The sequence below is a fragment of the Dendrobates tinctorius genome, unplaced genomic scaffold, assembly GCF_039654945.1.
Source record: "Dendrobates tinctorius isolate UK_male_01 unplaced genomic scaffold, ASM3965494v1 ptg000254l, whole genome shotgun sequence".
Classification (NCBI taxonomy): domain Eukaryota; kingdom Metazoa; phylum Chordata; class Amphibia; order Anura; family Dendrobatidae; genus Dendrobates; species Dendrobates tinctorius.
In genome coordinates this window covers 9964947-9983894 of record NW_027361921.1, presented here as the reverse complement: position 1 = coordinate 9983894, position 18948 = coordinate 9964947, and the positions used below count along the sequence as shown (strand labels likewise).

General features: G+C 42.2%; 1 protein-coding gene across 3 annotated transcripts in view; it reads right to left on the bottom strand.

Annotated features, from left to right (window-relative positions):
- Positions 1 to 18948, bottom strand: part of PGAP1 (post-GPI attachment to proteins inositol deacylase 1) — a 794782-nt gene that overhangs the window by 554016 nt on the left and 221818 nt on the right. For all 3 annotated transcript variants that reach the window (XM_073558145.1, XM_073558147.1, XM_073558146.1), the window contains exon 9: positions 2494 to 2549. In XM_073558145.1, coding sequence (XP_073414246.1) covers positions 2494 to 2549 — 56 coding nt within the window. The remainder of the gene's footprint in view (positions 1 to 2493; positions 2550 to 18948) is intronic.

Sequence of the window (18948 nt, the reverse complement as noted above, 5' to 3'; positions counted from 1 at the left end):
TAGAGATTGGTCTATGCGTCAGTTCAGTCAGCCTCTACAAATAAAATGGAAAACAAATCCGTCCATTCTATAAGTGATTGATGATGAATGGCCATAACTGCACCAATATGGCTTGTGATGTTAATGATGCTCTGCAATGTATGCAAAAAAGGTGAATAAACAAAGGGCAAACAGTAAAAACCTCTCATATCTCCCATATTTATATATACGTTTAAATAAAATGCCACTGTTCTGAGATAATCTTATAAATGTGCCCCCTGCTGTATACTGTGCAATGGCTGTGTCTGACCACGCAGAGCTGCTCCAGTGCATGGTTGGCACATAACACAACTCCCAGCCAGGGAAGGAAACATAAGTCACTTATGATTATTGAGTAAAAAATACAACACTCTAGGGGCTCATAGCTGCTTTTTTTGAGGTAACAATTTTCTGCCTGTTTTATGACTGCCATGTCACCAGTCATGTGAGCTCATAACAAATCAAGATAGTGACATAAAAGTTCAGTCACCGACTTTATTAATGATCAGCTGATGCATTTAGGTTAGGAGACCTACAGTCAGTCTGGACATCACAGTCCATACACAGTCAGGTGCTGAACGTGGCCATATGGTGTATGTTTCTTTTATCTTGAGCCAACTTATAGACCGGTCACATGGGCATGAAAATGAGTCAAACCTCTAACAAATACACTTCCTGTAATATTACCTTATTTGCATAGGAGGACTATAAGATTATACAAACATAGCATGGACTGCACAAAAACTTCATACAAAATGCAAATATCAAAATGTATTTGCGTTTGACCAATACCAGCTGGATAATAGCAGAGTTGCAATGAGTACACTTAGCTTGGTCCGAGTTGGTGCGATTTGATTCGCAGGACCCCGTCCATTGACCACATCAGTAATCATTTGCGTTTTCTTTGCCCCGAGAGCTGCCTCTTTCCTTACGCATCCCTGACTCCACATTTGATTACCAAACATGGCGCTGTCATGTCGGACGCTATTCACACCACAGCGTCCGGCAGGCAGAGGTAGTTTCACCTCCGTCCACTTGTCATGTCGGACGCTATTCACACCACAGCGTCCGGCAGGCAGAGGTAGTTCCACCTCCGTCCACTATAGCCTCAGTGGCGCCGGCTTGATTTTCTCAGGCAATCGGGGGTTAATCTAGCTGGAGATCAGGTTGGATGTTTGGTCACGCCCACGATCTTTAAATAGTCGTGCTGGACTATGGGCGTCGCCGATTATAGCTTGTGTTTCATACCAAGTGGTTCCAGTCTGGAGTGGAGGTGTTGGAGAGAGATTCGTATCTGGTGGCGTATGATCCGTTGTTACCTTTTCACCTTCTCATATTTGTGTTTTGTTGTGCCCTGTTCACATTACTGTATAGTCCTGTGTGTATGCGGTGCGGTGCAGTTTAAGTTCTCCCTGTCTGTCATTATTGTGTGGGGCTTTGGTGGTTTGTCTCCTCACTGGGTGGAGGGTGGAGGGTTAAGCTTAGGGCTGAGCAGGAGATAAGGAAAGGTTGGAGGCTCAGGCATTTGCACCATCAGCAAAAACCCTGGGTTGAGGGTCAGACAGGGTTTCCCCTAGTTAAAGGGACACCACAGGGGCCCCGGGTATTTCAGCCTTAGTTGACCTAAGCCCCGCGTGACAGGCGCAATGTCAAAGTTAAGGCATGACACACATGTGACATATCGACAGGCAGACTAATCCAAAGAAAGGCCGGGGACGCTGTCAGGTAAGAGGTGGCGGTGTGGCGGTTCTCAGGGCCCTGTCCAACAGCCGATGACTGCTTCCTGCTCATCAATTTGTATGAACTTTAGGACTCAGTCATTTAATTCTCCTGTAATATGCAGCACAAACACTTGACATAACTGCAATTTTTAAATGAATCCTACTGAAAATTGTTTGTTTTGCTTGATGAAAGAAATTTCTGCTTTTCAGATTCATAGAACCAACATTTTTTGTAAGTTGTGGAAACAGTAACTGTGAAGGGAGAAGCACACAATAGGATAACACTAATATAGGAGATAGTATAAACAATAGTTTACCTCACCTTGGGAGTTTGTGTGAAGACACAACCACTATAAAGGTTCAAATAGCCAGCGGTTGCTGCCCCGTGGCTGGAGGAAAAATTTGCCAGATGGAAATGAACAAAACAGGATAAAATCACATTTAAAAATTGGCTTGGCTGTTGGAAAGAAGTCTGTTGCTGCGGTATTCTTTAAAGGGCCTTTATTATAAACTACACATGTTAATGCTGTACTTGGTTCTTTATAAAGTGTAAAAAAAATCAACAGGAGCAACCAGTTGATTTTTTACACTTGATAAAGACAACAGTATGGCATTGAAGTATGTAGTGGATAACAAAGAACCTTCCAATACTGCAGCAAGAGACTTCTTTACCATGTTTGTTATTTTTTTGTATGTGAAATGTTTTAATTTATTTAAATATAAAGATGGTTAGCACTGAAACCACATTAGCTACCTTTGAAACTGTAAGACTCCAGTCCTTTGTTTTGATAAGAATCCATCTTGGGGCATCTGAAAAATAATGGATATAATTATTAATTAATAAAGCACATAAAAAATCTACATCAATCATAAAAAGATCAGTAACTTAATAATGTGCTGGCATATTTGGGGATTATATTTTTATATAATTATCCTATTAAAAGGTAACATTTTAGTATAGTCATACTGCCCGAACCACAGACAGATTGAATCAGGCAGGCATTGGCTGCATTACTGCATCCATGTATCATTTACTCAAACTCTTATGTCTCCAGTGGCTTCTTTCAGCTCCGTTCCCCTATAGGAAGTGGTTTCTCTGTATGGGGAGATATCTGTCAATGTACAAGAATGGGACGAGAAGATGACAGGCCGTACTAATCATCTGGCTGTGGCTTTAGGATCATGAAAAGACTGTAAGGTTTCCTTTAAAAAGCAAGGCAATAGTCAACATGTATGCCTGTAACAACAAAGTATGTGTCAACGATTCTTGCACTGTAATGAGGACATAATTCCTTGTGGACATATAGATAATCTATAAGTGTTTTCATTTTTAGTGTCATTTTTCAGTCAAGTAAATGGGAGATCAGAGAGGCCCCTGACTCATAGGGGTCCACCCAGAGTAACAATCACCTTTAACTGTATCAGTGTGCACAGTGTACGCAGATTCACTTAGACACTGTGGTAAGCAACGAGATATGGTCTCCTTGCACTACTGTTCTCCATTATATAGACCTCAGGTCACTTTAGGCCTGCAGCCCGCAGATCGGTGTCCCGGGTGGAGAGACATAACGAAGTTATCACGCTGGGACTCTGACTTCCTGTGAGTGCCGTGGCACAATATAACTGCGTCAGTCTGCCAATTCCTTGCCGATGGCTGTCAGTAGATTCGACAGAGTTAGGCAAGCATATGTTTATTTTTATTTTAACCCTTAATAACAGCCAATACGTCTTTTAACTGACCTGAGTTATAAGAGAATAGCCTCTCCATACAGGTGACAATCCAGCAGATGTCAGCTGTACACTATAGCTTACAACTTGCTGCATCAGCCACGGTCAGTGTTGTCACCGTCCATATCTGTTTAACCCCTTAGATGCTGCTGTCAATAGTGATTATACCATATAAATGTTTAAAAGTGTGTAGCTCCTACCACTTTATCCCCATCGTCACCCTGAGATCATGATTGTGTAGTCCTGATGTTTGCCATGGCAATTCATGAGCAAATAATGGCCTTAGAGTCTGCCGGCTCTAGCGGCCTGTTCAGAAGTCAGCGACATTTAGGTGGTATAAACTTTTTCATTCCTCTCATGCCACTTTGTATTAATTCCTGAACAGCACCTGAAGGGTTAATAAGCTACCTGACAGCAGTTTTCAATGTGTCAGGGGGTGCTGTTTTTAAAATTGCATCACTTTTGTGGGTTTTCCAATATATAGGACCCCTAAAGTCACTTCAAACCTGGATAGGTCCCTAAAAAATTTTTTTGCAAATTTCCATGAAAAAATGTAAAATTACTGCTACATTTTTAAACCTCCTAAAACGCTAACAAAATAAAAGCATTTTACAAATGGTGCTGATGTAAAGCCGACATGTGGGAAATGTTATTTATTAATGTTTTTGTGTGGTATGACTATATGGATTAAAGGGATAATCATTCAAAGTTTGAAAATTGCTTATTTTTTTTACATTTTTGGCAAATTTCTGATTTTTTTTTTTATAGATAAACAAAACATATCAACCTAAATTTACCATTATCATAAAGTATAATGCATCACGAAAAAACAATCTCACAATCACTGGAATTTGTAGAAGTGTTCCAGAGTTATCGCCACATAAAGGGACACTGGTCAGAATTTAAAAATTTGGCTCTGTCACTAAGGGGTTAATATTGTGTGAGGGCCGTCACACAGTGTGTGGGGTACTAAGGGGGGCCTTCATAAAGAGTGGCTTTACTAAGGAGCCCTTATGCAGCATGGGGGTTACTTAATGTGCCCTCATACAGAGTGGGAGCAACTAAGTGGGCCCTTAGAGTAGGAGCTACTACGGGGGCCCTCATACAATGTGGAGGCTAGCAAGGGGACCCTCATACAGAGAGAGGGCAACAAAGGGCGCCCTCATACAGAGTGAAGGCTACTAAGGGGGCCATCGCAAAAAATAAATAAAACCAATTCTTGAATTGCTGTTGATTTGATTATTATTCCTCCCAAAAGTCACAGTAAGGCTCCAATTATATTCATACTGTGCTTTGCACTGAGCGCTTACACTGGGATTTCCATTTACCATATACAGTTGAGTAAAGGCCGGCCCGAGTATAAGCCGAGGCACCTTTACTAACTTAAGCCTACAATGCATTGTCCCCTCATCTCCATAATGGTATGCACGGCCTCCTCTTCCCTATCCTGTTCTGCATGGCTATTCATCTCTATTCTGGTATGCATGGCTCCTCATCCCCATCCTGTTATGCATGGCCCCCATCAGAAAAACATTAAAAAAAATATATCCTCCTACTTACAGTCCGGATTCCGCGGCAAAAGCCTGTGGCCGCTGCTAAAGAAAAATGAATATTCACTGCGCTCGCGCGGTCACTTCCGGTCTCCATGCGTTTCTCTGAGTGGAACGCAAGGGAATATCTGGAACCGGAAGTGACGCACATGGGACAGCGCCATCACCCTGGCCAGAATGTGCTCCTGAGTCTGGAATGCGCGACTGGAAGTGACGCGGTTATATACTTCTGTTACCGGGACACTGTTGAATTTTAAAAGTTACCCCTTACAATATGTCTTAACCTAGGAGCATCCTCTGATATTGAGGAGTTATTGTACGGGCCCACATTGGCTGTAAATCTTCCCACCCACTATGATGTCACACGCCGGGGCGGGACCAACCTCTACCTATGCTTTTTAAGGGTACCTCTTGATTGTGATTCAGGACTCATCTTGTCAGTGACATGGACAGTCACACTCTAAACTGTGTTCCAAATTATTATGCAAAAAGAGTTTAGTAGTGATATGGTTAGAATTTTTTTGTTTGTCATTTAAACTCATTGATGGTGATTGTGTGTCAGGGCTCTTTATATCACTGAAAGCAATTGCAGATACCTGTGCAAATTAGTTTGGCAGGTGTGTCCAAATAAAGGCAAGACTACTTAAGAAGGCTGTTCCACATTATTAAGCAGCCTACATTTTTTGCCAAAATGGGAAAGAAAAAGGATGTGTCGGCTGCTGAGAAGCAACAAATTGTGGAATATTTTGGTCAAGGCACGACTACAATCAACATTGCCAAGACACTTCATCGTGATCATCGCACAATCAAGAAGTATGTAGCTGATTCCCAGCACACACATGTGCGTGCTGATAAGGAAAAATTGAGGACTCTTTCCAACAGCCAATTGTGTCAGGTTAAAAGAGCAGCTGCAAAAATGCCTTGTCATAGCAGCAGAAAAGTTTTTGAAGCTGCTGGTGCCTCCAACGTCCCCCGAACAGCAAGATGCAGGGTCCTTCAGAGGTTTGCAGCTGTGCGTAAGCCATCCTGTCGACCACCTCTATCCACTGCACACAAGCAGAAATGGCTCCAGTGGGCCAAACGATACATGAAGACTGACTTCCAAACTGTTTTGTTCACCGATGAGTGCCGTGCAACGCTCAATGGTCCAGATGGATGTAGTGGAGGATGGCTGGTTGATGGACACCCCATGAAAACACGGCTAAGGCGCCAACAAGGAGGAGGTGGAGTAATAATGTTTTGGGCTGGAATCATGGGGAGAGAGATTGTCGGCCCCTTTAGGATCCCTGAAGGGGTAAAGATGAACTCCATAATCTATGTGGCATTTCTAAAACAGCACTTCCTGCGATGGTTCAAGAGGAAGAACCGTGCTTTCCGCAGCAAGATCATTTTCATGCATGATAATGCACCGTCTCATGCTGCAAATAACACATCTGCATCTCTGGCTGCTATGGGAGGACAAACTTATGGTATGGCCACCATCTTCCCCTGACCTCAACCCCATTGAGAACCTCTGGAGCATCATCAAAAGGAGTGTCTATGATGGCGGGAGGCAGTTCACATCTAAGCAACAGCTCTGGGAGGGTATTCTATCCACATGCAAAACAATTGAAGCACAAACCATCCAAAAACTGACAAATTCAATGGAAGAGAGAGTTCAGAAGCTTCTTTCGAACAAGGGGTCCTATGTGCAAATGTACCATCACCTAGAATAAAGTTTTGACTTGAAAACTGTTTGATTTAATTTTGTAATAAGCTGTTAATGCTTATAATTTCACAATTGAACATTTTTTTGTTCAAAATAAAAAAGGTTGAAAACTCTGCTGTGCATAATAATTTGGAACATGCATTTTGAGTGATTCTTATTTTTAAAAATATACTGTTTTTCATAGGCAGTTTGTTCAATCGCTGCTGGGATTGAACGTCCGTCCTCAGTGGTGAGATCAAACCATTTCTCAACCGAGAACTGGTTTGCACGAGCACTTTATGAGTTTTTTGTGTGTTCTGTATTTTTTAAATTGTTTATTGAAAGTTATCTTTTATCCAGTTCCTCTTGGGCAACTCTCCAAGCTATATTCTAGTCTTAATCCCTGAGGGGTTTTGTAAGGTGTTGAACACCTCACACTATGGGCTCATACTCACTTGCGAGAGACTCGCACGATTCTCGTGCGAGTCTCTAGCATGAAAACCTGGCACTGCCGCCGGCACTCACATCGGAGCGTGTGGCTGCATAGAAGTACATGTAGCCGCACGATCCGGTCCGAGTGCCGGCGGCAGTGCCAGATTTTCATGCGAGAGACTTGCACGAGAATCGTATAAGTCTCTCGCAAGTGAGTATGGGCCCTATAGCCGATTTTGGTGTACATTACATCTTCCAAGAACGCCTTTGTCCTACCAGTAATATGGAAGTCCACTATATTTCCATTCATAGATGACAGACGTGAATAAGGACTTGCTTTTTGTATTTTGATGTGACGCTTTTATTATCAGTTCACATTGATCCTGTGCTCTACTCTGAGCATTTACATCGGTGTTTCCATCTACATCTCCGAAATACGTGATACAGATGAAACCTCCAATGAATACAATCATTATTGAGGCAGCAGGGTTACTCTGGATTATTTCTTGCCTTTGTTCAGCAGTGTGACTCTTTCCAACTGTGCACAAAACTGTGGGTGACCCTGCTTTTGTGAATGCCTAAAAAATACGGACACCTCTGGATCATAGGCCAGACAGGAGTTCAAAATAACTCCATCTTCCTCATTATAGTGAATTTTCTAACAAGGTTTTTTTGTGCGAATAACCTTTTTCAGAATTTTATATGGAAACTTCGATGTAAGCGTTCAGCGTAGAGCACAGGATGAATGTGAGCTGAGCCTTGCTGCGATTTTTGGAAGGCAAAATGAACAACAGCACTTCAAGAATTGGTTTTATATATTTGTTTTTTATGCTGTTCACCGTCTGGTATAAGTGATAAGGAAGCTATATTCTTTGGGTCACCATGATACCACATTTATACAGTTTTTTTATGATCGGATATTATCACACTAAAAGTTTGTTTATTTTTTTACAAAATAAAGTTTTTTTTGCATCACCCTATTTTGAAAGATATATTTTTTTTATTTTTTTCTACCGACAGTCATGTAAGGGCTTATTTTTTACAGGATGAGTTGAAGATTTTAATTATACCATATTTGGGCACACTATTTTTTGATCGCTTTCTATTCCAGTTTTTGGGAGGCAAAATGAAAAAAAAAAACAAAAAAAAAAAACAGCAGTTCAGGAACTTATTTTTTTATGACTTTCACAGTGTCGTAAAAGTGATAAGACAGTTTAAGGCTATGTTCACATGTTTTTTTCAATTTTATGCAAATTTTCAGCTGCGTTTCACAGTACCAAAAATCTCATGCACACGCCTTGTTTTTTTTTCTTAACTGTTTTGTCAAAAAGCTGCGTTTTTGCAAAATGCCACTTCTTTCAGCGTTTTTTTTATCGATTGAGAGCAATGGGTAATGCAAAAATTTAAGTATCAGGTTTTGCTGTGTTTATGGTGCCAAAACCTGATGCAGTTGAATCAGATTTTTTTTATGCACTAAACTTTATCAGCATGCACAAGAGACAAATGTACCCTCACAAAAAAGCAGTAAAAAAAGTAGCAAAAAACTAATGAAACCTGTTTTTTGTAAGCGACTTAAATGCAGCTTAAAATTGGCATTAAAAAAAAGCAGCAAAAACGCAACATGTGAACATAGCATTATTCTTCGGGTCAGTACGATTAAAGTGTTATGGTTAATATTTATACTGTGCTTTAATTATTATTTAGATAACTAAATCTACCTACATATCTCTGATAATTTTGCATTTTAGTATTAGCTTTATAAGTGTAATTCATAAAAGCAATAACAAGGCATTATATCTTATATAGAGGTGTCTGTGTTAAACATTGCTTTGTTTCTGAAAGTACAGTAAGTTGGATAGAACCAGTTTGAAAGGATTTTTAACAGAATCCATAATTTACGATTTTGTTATTCCCAACTTAATTGTGTCTTAGATAATGTAATGTAAGAAGCCATTCTCACTTCTGCCTAGATTTGTGGCTGTAAAAAAACTTGTGACTGGGCATCTGAGATCAGATATAGGTTTCCACATCAAAAGCAATACCATAATTATATTGGTGTTTTTTAATGTGTTGCTGTTTTACACAAAAACAATTTTCTAGAAAAAAAACCCATGGCCTTATTCTGATAGCTACAGTGTGTTTGGTTATTTTTTCTATGATAGAGCTGGGACTTCAACTTTTATTACTCTGATCCGTAGTACAATTCATTGCAATACACATGTACTGTGCACCTGTCAGTGTTATACTTCCAGAATGCCTTTTACACCATGCTCCTGGCATGGTTTTAACAGGCCACTGTAGCTCAATAGAAAACTGTAAAGAAAATAGCGCATGGTACATGTGGTTGCTTCCTGAAGAAGTGTTTGAAACTTTATAATGCGTAGAATAAGCCACTAATGTTTTCCATGCATCCAGCTTGAATACAAAAATCCAGAAAATCACATTGTATAAGTTATATAAATTGATTTGCATTTTGCAGTGAGAAATAAGTATTTGATCCCCTATCAACCATTAAGAGTTCTGGCTCCTAAAGACCAGTTAGATGCTCCTAATCAACTCATTACCTGTATTAAAGACAGCTGTTTTACATTGTCAACTTTATAGATGACTACTGTTCCACAGACTCCATTAATCAGAGTAACTGTCACGCTCACACCCTGACTGGTGGGTGTGAGCCAGGGGGTTGTGTCCCCACTGTGCCACAAACCAGACTACCCTGGAAGGGGCGTGACAAAGACAGCTACCTCGGTCTTCACTGGAGCCTCTCATGGTGAGGTCAGGCTTGTGCGGTAGGGTGGTGTCTGGCTGTGGCTGCTGATCCCACTGGGGGAGACAGAACACTAGGACAGGTACGAGTAGCAGACAGGCTGGTGAGCACAGCGGGCACGGCTGAGACACAGGCAGGCGGGCATGGCTGAGACACACGCAGGCGGGCACGGCTGAGACACAGGGGCAGGGACCAACTTGAGAGGCACAGGGACACGGGCAGGAAGGAATGGTGTATGAAGGAACAGGTAGAGACCTGTTCACACAGGAGTTGAACCGCAAGACTGTGGAGAGGAGCTGCAGTATACTGCAAGAGATTCTGCAGCAGCGGAGGCGGGGTACAGGCAGAACCGCAGGAGATCGGAGCATAAGCAGGGCCGCAAGAGTACGGAGCAGGCAGAGCCACAAGGGTACGAAGCAGGCAGAGCCGCAAGAGTACGGAGCAGACAGAGCCGCAAGAGTACGGAGCAGACAGAGCCGCAAGAGTACGGAGCAGACAGAGCCACAAGAGTACAGAGCACAGGCAGATGGAGAGGACACAAGGATAGACGCAGCGGTTAAAGTAGCCACAGACAAGGAGACAGAGACAGAGGTAGGACTGAGTTCAGACAAGGTAACGGTATGAGACGAGGTACAGGGAAAAAAAAAAAAACACAGAGACCAGGATATTCTACCTCCTGGAGGGCAGACAGACAGGTACAAGGCAAAGCTAGGAATCAAGCCTCCAGAGAAGGAGAAACACAGGACAAGACCTGGCAATTCAGTAGATAGACACTAACTGAGTTAAGACATTGCACAGGCAGGTTTCACTGGGTGGAGCTGCCCTAAATACTAGAGACCTATCAGTAATTGGTCAGGGACACATTAGACAGGGGCACCCTGATTTCATAAAAACCAGAGTTCTGGCGCCGCCCCCCTATGCACACAGCCAGGAAGCATGCAGAGAGCAGGCAGGAAGCAAGAGGCACACAGCATGGAGCCGGCAGCAAACACAACACACAGCAAGGCCTGGAGCAGTAAGTAAGTTGATGTGTGGTGGATGGGAGGCCATGCAGTGATGTCGGCATGGTTGTTACAGTAACCTCTACAACATGGGAAAGACCAAAGAGCTTTAGAAGTATGTCAGGGACAAGATCATAGACCTGCACAAATCTGAAATGGGCTACAAAACCATACATAAGGCACTGGGTAAGAAGACAACTGTTGGTGCAATAGTAAGAAAATGGAAGAAATACAAAATGACTGTCAATCGACATCGATCTGGAGCACTATGCAAAATCTCACCTCGTGGGGTATCCTTCACCATGAGGAAGTTGAGAGATCAGCCTAAAACTACATCGGGGGAACTTGTTAATGATCTCAAGGCAGCTGGGACCACAGTCACCAAGAAAACCATTGGTAACACATTACGCCATAAAGGTTTAAAATCCTGCAGTGCCCCTTGCACAAGGCGGCACAAGTGCAGGCCCGTCTGAAGTTTGCCAATGAACACCTGGATTTCTGTGAGTGATTGGGAGTTGGTGCTGTGGTCAGATGAGACAAAAATTGAGGTCTTGGGGCGTGGCCTGGATGCCTAGGATGCCAGTTGCATGAGCTGATTGCTCCTTCCTTGAGCACAGCCCTCAGTAAAGATCTTATATGTGGAAAGAGGCAGTCGCAGCTAAATGTGAGGTTTTGTGCCCAGGAGACGCACTTATTGGAGAAAGACTCCCACAGACTATCTCATCGGCTCTTTCCATATGTGGTCCAACCTAATTTCTCGAAAAAAAGAGGGATGATGTTAGCTATCCAGGGGTCTGTTGCTTTCTCCTCGACTTATCTAGAACTTGACCCTGCAGGTCGATACCTCATACAAGTGGGCACCATAAATAATGTTTTATATACTATAGCCGTCACTTATGCTCCAAACCAAGCGCAGACTAGATTTATCAAAACATTATTAACTAGAATCAATAAGGTTAAACAGGGCCAAGTAATCCTATGTGGGGATTTTAATTGCGTTTTTGATAATTCTCTGGACTCTTCCACCCCAACCTCCAGGGGGCCGCCTGTCCCCCCCCCCTTAGTCTTTCAGGAGGACTTATATGACATATGGAGGGTTCTTCATGCATGTGAGAATGACTATACCTACTTTTCACAAGTACATCACTCCTACTCCCGGATAGACCTATTCTTGGTTAGCAGGTCTCTCCTTAATATCGTCAACTCATCAGAAATAGGTTTAATAACTTGGTCGGATCATGCCCCCAATAAAGATGTCTATTCGGAAGAATCTGAGTGCCCCCTTTACTCCCCGTGGAAGATGAACCCCTTTATTCTAAAAAAAAAAACCCAATTTAGTGGCACAAACAAAAGTAGCTCTTAAATACTTTGAGCTCAATGCGGACTCGGTCACTAATTACTTCCATGTATGGAATGCCCATAAAGCGTTTATCAGGGGCCACTTTATTAAATAGGCCATATCCATAAAAAGCAAAGAGAAAAACGCCTATCAGACCTTACAGCATCGATCAGTTAACTGGAATACATGAATAAAAGAGCCTCATCCTCTGCCCAAATGTGTAAACTACGTGATCTTCCACTGGAATTGCAGGAATTACTCTTACACAATTATGAAAAAAATCTTATGATCACCAGAGCCCATTATTACTCCCAAAATAATAAAGCGGGTAAACTGCTAGCATCCAGAGTGAAAATTAAAACTTCTAAAACTAAGATCTCCTTTTTGAGGAACTTATCTCCCGATTTTAAGATATACACTCCTTGGGAAATCGCCAATAAATTTAAGGATTACTATGCTTCTTTGTATAACTTAGATCCAAGAGCAGACCTCCATGGCCCAACAACCCCTGATACAAATCTGTTTTTGTCAAGCATTAATCTCCCAACTCTTGCACCACACCAGTTAGAAATCTTAAACGCACCTTTGACGGAGACTGAATTGAGCAAAGTGATTAACTCCCTTCCCAGAGGCGAAGACCCCAAGCCCGGACGGTCTTACAAACTTGTACTATAAAGCTTTCCAGGAGACCTTAGTCCCACACTTATGCAAAACCCTAAAATTAGCAGCAAATGAAGGGAGCTTTCCAAAAGAAATGCTGACAGCTACTGTGATCACACTCCCAAAACAGGGAAAGCCACCGGAGGTGCCCCAAAACTTCCACCCGATTTCATTGTTAAACACTGATGTCAAAATTTATGCTAAGTGTATTGCTCTGAGATTAGCACCTATCATTCCTTCCCTTATTAACCCAGACCAGGCTGGTTTTGTGCAAGGGCAGACTGCAGCTGAGAACACCAGGAAAGTAATTGATTTGATAGATGTAATAAATAGAAGGGGAACGCCAGTGGTGGTAGTGGCCTTAGACGCCGAGAAGGCATTCGACCGAGTGAGATGGTCGCTTGTCTTTTCAGTTCTGGAGCGTATGGGGTTTGGGTGCTGACTGCTATTAAAGCTCTGTATACTGCTCCGTCGGCCAGGGTTTTTGTGAATGATACCATGTCAGAGGCATTCCCCATTACAAATGGCACTAGGCAGGGGTGTCCTCTCTCCGCCCTTATTGTTCATTTTAGCTTTAGAACCACTTGCCCAACCAATCAGACAAAGTCCAGATATCTGGGGCACACTGGTGGGGAAACAATCTCATTGCATGACGTTGTAGGCTGATGATGTGATATTGACGTTAGCACTCCCCCTGGAGTCTTTGCCGGCAGCTCTAGAGATTATTGAAAAATTTTGCCTCCTATCTTACTACAAAATTAATGAGAATAAATCTCAAATTCTACCCATTAACATACCATTACCGCAGTTGAAACGCCTTAAGGCCATTATGAGGATGGACTGGTAGATGGAGAAAATTTCAAACCTGGGAACGTTGGTAACATCATCCTCCACTAATTTGTATAAAAGCCAATTACCTACCCCTACACTAGCAGATATTGGGAATGAGATGAGCAGACTCGGGAAATTTGAAGTCTCCTGGGTGGGTCGTATTGCACTGTTTAAGAGGTTATTACTGCCCAAAATGTTATTTATTTTGCACGGTGCCAATATCACCTCTGAAGGTGTTTTTTCAACGTTCTCATAAGCTCAACGCCTTCATCTGAGGAAGAAAGCAGCCTCGGTTGTCGAGACATTTGTTGCAACGTGCAAAGCCAGTGGGGGGGGGGGAGACGCTCTAATGTGAATGATTACTATATAGCAACTCAACTCAGCTGGTTGAAGAACTGGTGGAATCGCGACCCCCCAAGTAGGTGGTCCCAAATGAGGCACATTTTGCACCCTCACATGATCTCAAGGCGGTGCTATGGGCAGCTCTGGTTGACCCACGGAACCTGGGAGCCCTCCTTCCACTGACTAAGCACTCCCTGTCTAATTGGCTTCAGGTTCACTCCTCCACTTAGACACACATCCCTGCATTGCCTCTGGAGGCACCTTTAGAACTTCTGGAGGTGTTATCAGAGGACCTTGACCTGTACCATTAGAAGATAGGCAGGATCACGGTATTAAGCGATATAGCTAAAGATCGCACACTTTTACCCTTTGCCCAGTTGAAAAATAGGTTTGGCTTGACCTTTAACCCCTTAAGCCCCAAGGGTGGTTTGCACGTTCATGACCGGGCCAATTTTTACAATTCTGACCACTGTCACTTTATGGGGTAATAACTCTGCAATGCTTCCATGGATCCCGGTGATTCTGACACTGTTTTCTTGGAACATATTGTACTTCATGTTAGTGGTAAAATTTCATTCAAATAACTTGTGTTTATTTGTGAAAAAAACTGGAATTTTGCGAAAATTTTTAAAATTTCGCAATTTTCCAACTTTGAATTTTTATGCCCTTAAATCACAGAGATATGGCACACAAAAAACTTAATAAGTAACATTTCAAATATGTTTACTTTACATCAGCACAATTTTGGAACCAATATTTTTTTGTTAAGAAGTTATAAGGGTTAAAAGTTGACCAGTGATTTCTCATTTTTGCAACACCATTTTATTTTTATGGACCACATCACATTTGAAGTCACTTTGAGGGGTCTATATGATAGAAAATACCCAAAAGTGACACCATTCTAAAAACTGCACCCCACCCCTCAAGGTGCTCAAAACCATATTCAAGAAGTTTATTAACCCTTCAGGTACTTCACAGGAATTTTTTGAATGTTTAAAAAAAAAAATAAAACTTTTTTTTTCACAAAAAAATTTCTTCAGGTCCAATTTTTTTTTATTTTACCAAGGGTAACAGGAGAAATTGGACTGCAAAAGTTATTGTGCAATTTGTCCTGAGTACGCCGATACCTGATATGTGGGGGGGAACCACTGTTTCGGTGCATGGCAGCGCTCAGAAGGAAAGGAGCGCCGTTTGACTTTTTCAAGGCAAAATTGGCTGGAATTCAGATCGGACGCCATGTCACGTTTGGACCTAATGTACCTAAACAGTGGAAACCCCCCACAAGTGACCCCATTTTGGAAACTAGACCCCCCCAAGGACCTTATCTAGATATGTGGTGAGAACTTTGAACCCACAAGGGCTTCACAGAAGTTTATAACGTACAGCCGTACAATTGAAAAATCATATTTTTTCCACAAAAAATGATCTTTTTACCCCCAATTTTTATTTTCCCAAGGGTAACAGGACCCAAAAAGTTTTTGTCCAATTTGTCCTAAGTACGCCGATACCCCATATTTGGGTATAAACGACTATTTCGGCGCATGGCAGAGCTCGGAAGGGAAGTACCGCCATTTGACTTTTTTGGCTGGAATTGAGATCGGACACCATGTCGCGTTTGGAAAGCCCCTGATGTACCAAAACAGTGGAAAACCCCCACAAATGACACCATTTTGGAAACTAGACCCCCCAAGGAACTTGCCTAGATGTGTGGTGAGAACTTTGAACCCCCAAGGGCTTCACAGAAGTTTATAATGCCCGGGCGTGAAAATAAAAAAAATCATTATTTCCACAAACATGATCTTTTAGTTCCCAATTTTTTTATTTTCCCAAGGGTAACAGGAGAAATTGGACCCCAAAAGTTGTTGCCCAATTTGTCCTGAGTACGCTGATACCCCATATGTGTGAGAAAACTACTGTATGGGCACACGTCAGGGCTCGGAAGGGAAGTAGTGACATTTTGGAATGCAGACTTTGATGGAATGGTCTGCGGGTGTCATGTTGCCTTTGGAGAGCCCCTGATGTACCTAAACAGTGGAAACCCCCCAAAAGTGACCTCATTTTGGAAACTAGACCCCCTAAGGAACTTATCTAGATGTGTGGTGAGCACTTTGAACCCCCCAGTGCTACACAGAAGCTTATAACGCCCGGGCCTGAAAATAAAACAAATCATATTTTTTTCCACAAAAATGATATTTTTGCCCCCAATTTTATATTTTCCCAAGTGTAATAGGAGAAATTGGACCCCAAAAGTTGTTTTGCAATTTGTCCTGAGTAGGCCGATACCCCATATGTGGGGATAAAACACTGTTTGGCCGAAGGCAGAGCTTGGAAGGGAAGGAGCACCATTTGACTTTTTCAACGCAGAATTGGCTGGAATTGAGATCAGACGCCATGTTGCGTTTGGAGAGCACCTGATGTGCCCAAACAGTGGAAACCCCCAATTCTAACTCCAACCCTAACCCCAACACACCCCTAACCCTAATCTCAGCCCAACACACCCCTAACCCTAATCTCAGCCCTAACCCTAGCCTTAACCCGAAAATGGAAATAAATCCATTTTTTTTATTGTATTATTTTTCCCTAACTACGGGGGTGATAAAGGGGGGTTGGATTTACTATTTATAGCGGGTTTTTATTTTTGGCAGCTGTCATACACTAAAAGACGCTTTATATTGTAAAAATAGTTTTTGCATCACCACATTTTGAGAGCTATAATTTTTCCGTATTTTGACCCACCAAGTCATGTGAGGTCTTATTTTTTGCGGGACGAGTTGACGTTTTTATTGTTACCATTTTTGGGTACGTGACATTTTTTGATTGCTTTTTGGGATGCAGAATGAACAAAAACCAGCATTTCAAGAATTTCTTTTGGGGGGTGCATTTACACAGTTCTGCATGCAGTAAAATTGATAAGGCGGTTTTATTCTTCGGGTCAGTACGATTACAACGATACCTCATTTATGTCTTTTTTTATGTTTTGGCGCTGTTATGCAATGAAAACAATTTTATATCAAAAATAATTATTTTTGCATCGCTTTATTCTACAAGCTATAACTTTTTTATTTTTTCGCTGATGATGCTGTGTGGCGGCTCGTCTTTTGCGGGACAAGATGACGTTTTCAGCGGTACCATGGTTATTTATATGCGTCTTTTTGATCACGCGTTATTGCACTTTTTGTTCAGAGGTATGATAATAAAGTATTTTTTGCTTTGTTTTTTATTTTTTAAGGGGTTCGCTAAAGGGGTTAACTAATGGGACAGTTTTATATGGTGGGTCGTTACGGACGCAGCGATACCAAATATGTGTACTTTTATTTATTTTTTTTATTTCCAATAAATGAATTAGGGAATTTTTTTATTTTATTTAGCAGTTTTTCATAAATTATTTTTACACTTTTTTTTTTTTTTTTTAACTTTATTACATTGTCCCAGGGGTACATCACTGTCATGTGACAGATCGCTGACACAGGTTCTTCACAGGCTTCCTCATGCCTACACTCTGCAGGCAGTGAGGAAGCCAGCTCCCTGCAGGCCCCTGAAGGTCCCGCCACCAAATTGGATCCGGGGACCTGCAGGGAAGGAGGCCCCCGGAGCAGCGCAGCACATCGCGCCACTGCGGGGGTCTCAGGGAAGCACGGAGGGAGCCCCCTCCCTGCCGATGCTTCCCTAAACCCCCGGTACACTGCGACTGTGTTTGATTGCAGTGTACCAGGGGTTAACGTGTCGGTTAACATGCCGGGTGTCAGCTGTGATAATCAGTTGACAACCGGCCGCGATCAGCGGCGCTCACCAAGTGAGCGCCGCTGATCGCTAAGACTTACTATCCCGTCCCTGGGAATTAAGTCCCAGGGCACATGGACGGGATAATACGTCATATGGCAAAAAGGGGTTAAAGACCATTTCTCATATCTCCGGGTACAATACACTTTAAAGAAATAGCTAAACTTCCCATATAGGGTTAATAGTGATATTATTAGGACCCTCTCATCTTCCTCATCCCTAGATATGGGCTTGAGACCCCTTTATGATTCCTTGGGACATAAGAGCAGATTCGTAAAATCTATAACCTTCATATCTTGGGAAAAAGACCTCGGTAAAGCCATACCTGACACGGACTGGTTAAGAGCAATTAAATTGGCAGGACAGACGTTTAGATGTGCGGCCCACTTTGACTCACACTTGAAGCTGATACTCCGCTGGTATTTTACTCCCGTGAAGCTCCATTCCATGTTTCCCAACAGCTCACACCTATGTTGGCAAAACTGTAATCAGGTGGGGTCCTTATATCATATTTTGGGACTGTCTACTTATAACTTCTTTGTGGGATCACGCCTTTAGACTTATTTCACTTGTCGTGGGACAGACCGTCCAGCCGACTCCCGAGGTGGCGCTCCTCTTCTTAAACATACATGCATTCCCCCCGTGCTCTAGAGTGGTAACAGCTCAAATTGTGTTAACGACAAGACTCTTATTAGCTAAACAGTGGAAAAAAGATGTTATTCCTAAAAAAGAAACCATAGCTCAAGCGGTTAAAACCAAGTTTATTTTTGAAAAAATGCTAGTCCACAAAAATAATGCCTTACAGAAGTTCACCAGGGATTGGCAGGCTTGGGAAGCCACACAGTTAGCGAGTCACAGTTGAACCAGTCAAATAAAGGTTGGGGGAAGGCCCCGGGTGGGAGAGGGTTTAGACCGGAGTTCTCTGTTTATACTGAAATGGTTGCATAATTACACATTTATGTTACTTTGACCTGTGTTTTACATTTGTGCTAATGTTGTATTATAGTAAATTCAATAAAAACGAATTAAAAAAAAAACTGACGTCTTTGGCATTAACTCAACTCGCCGTGTTTGGAGGAAGAGAAATGCTGT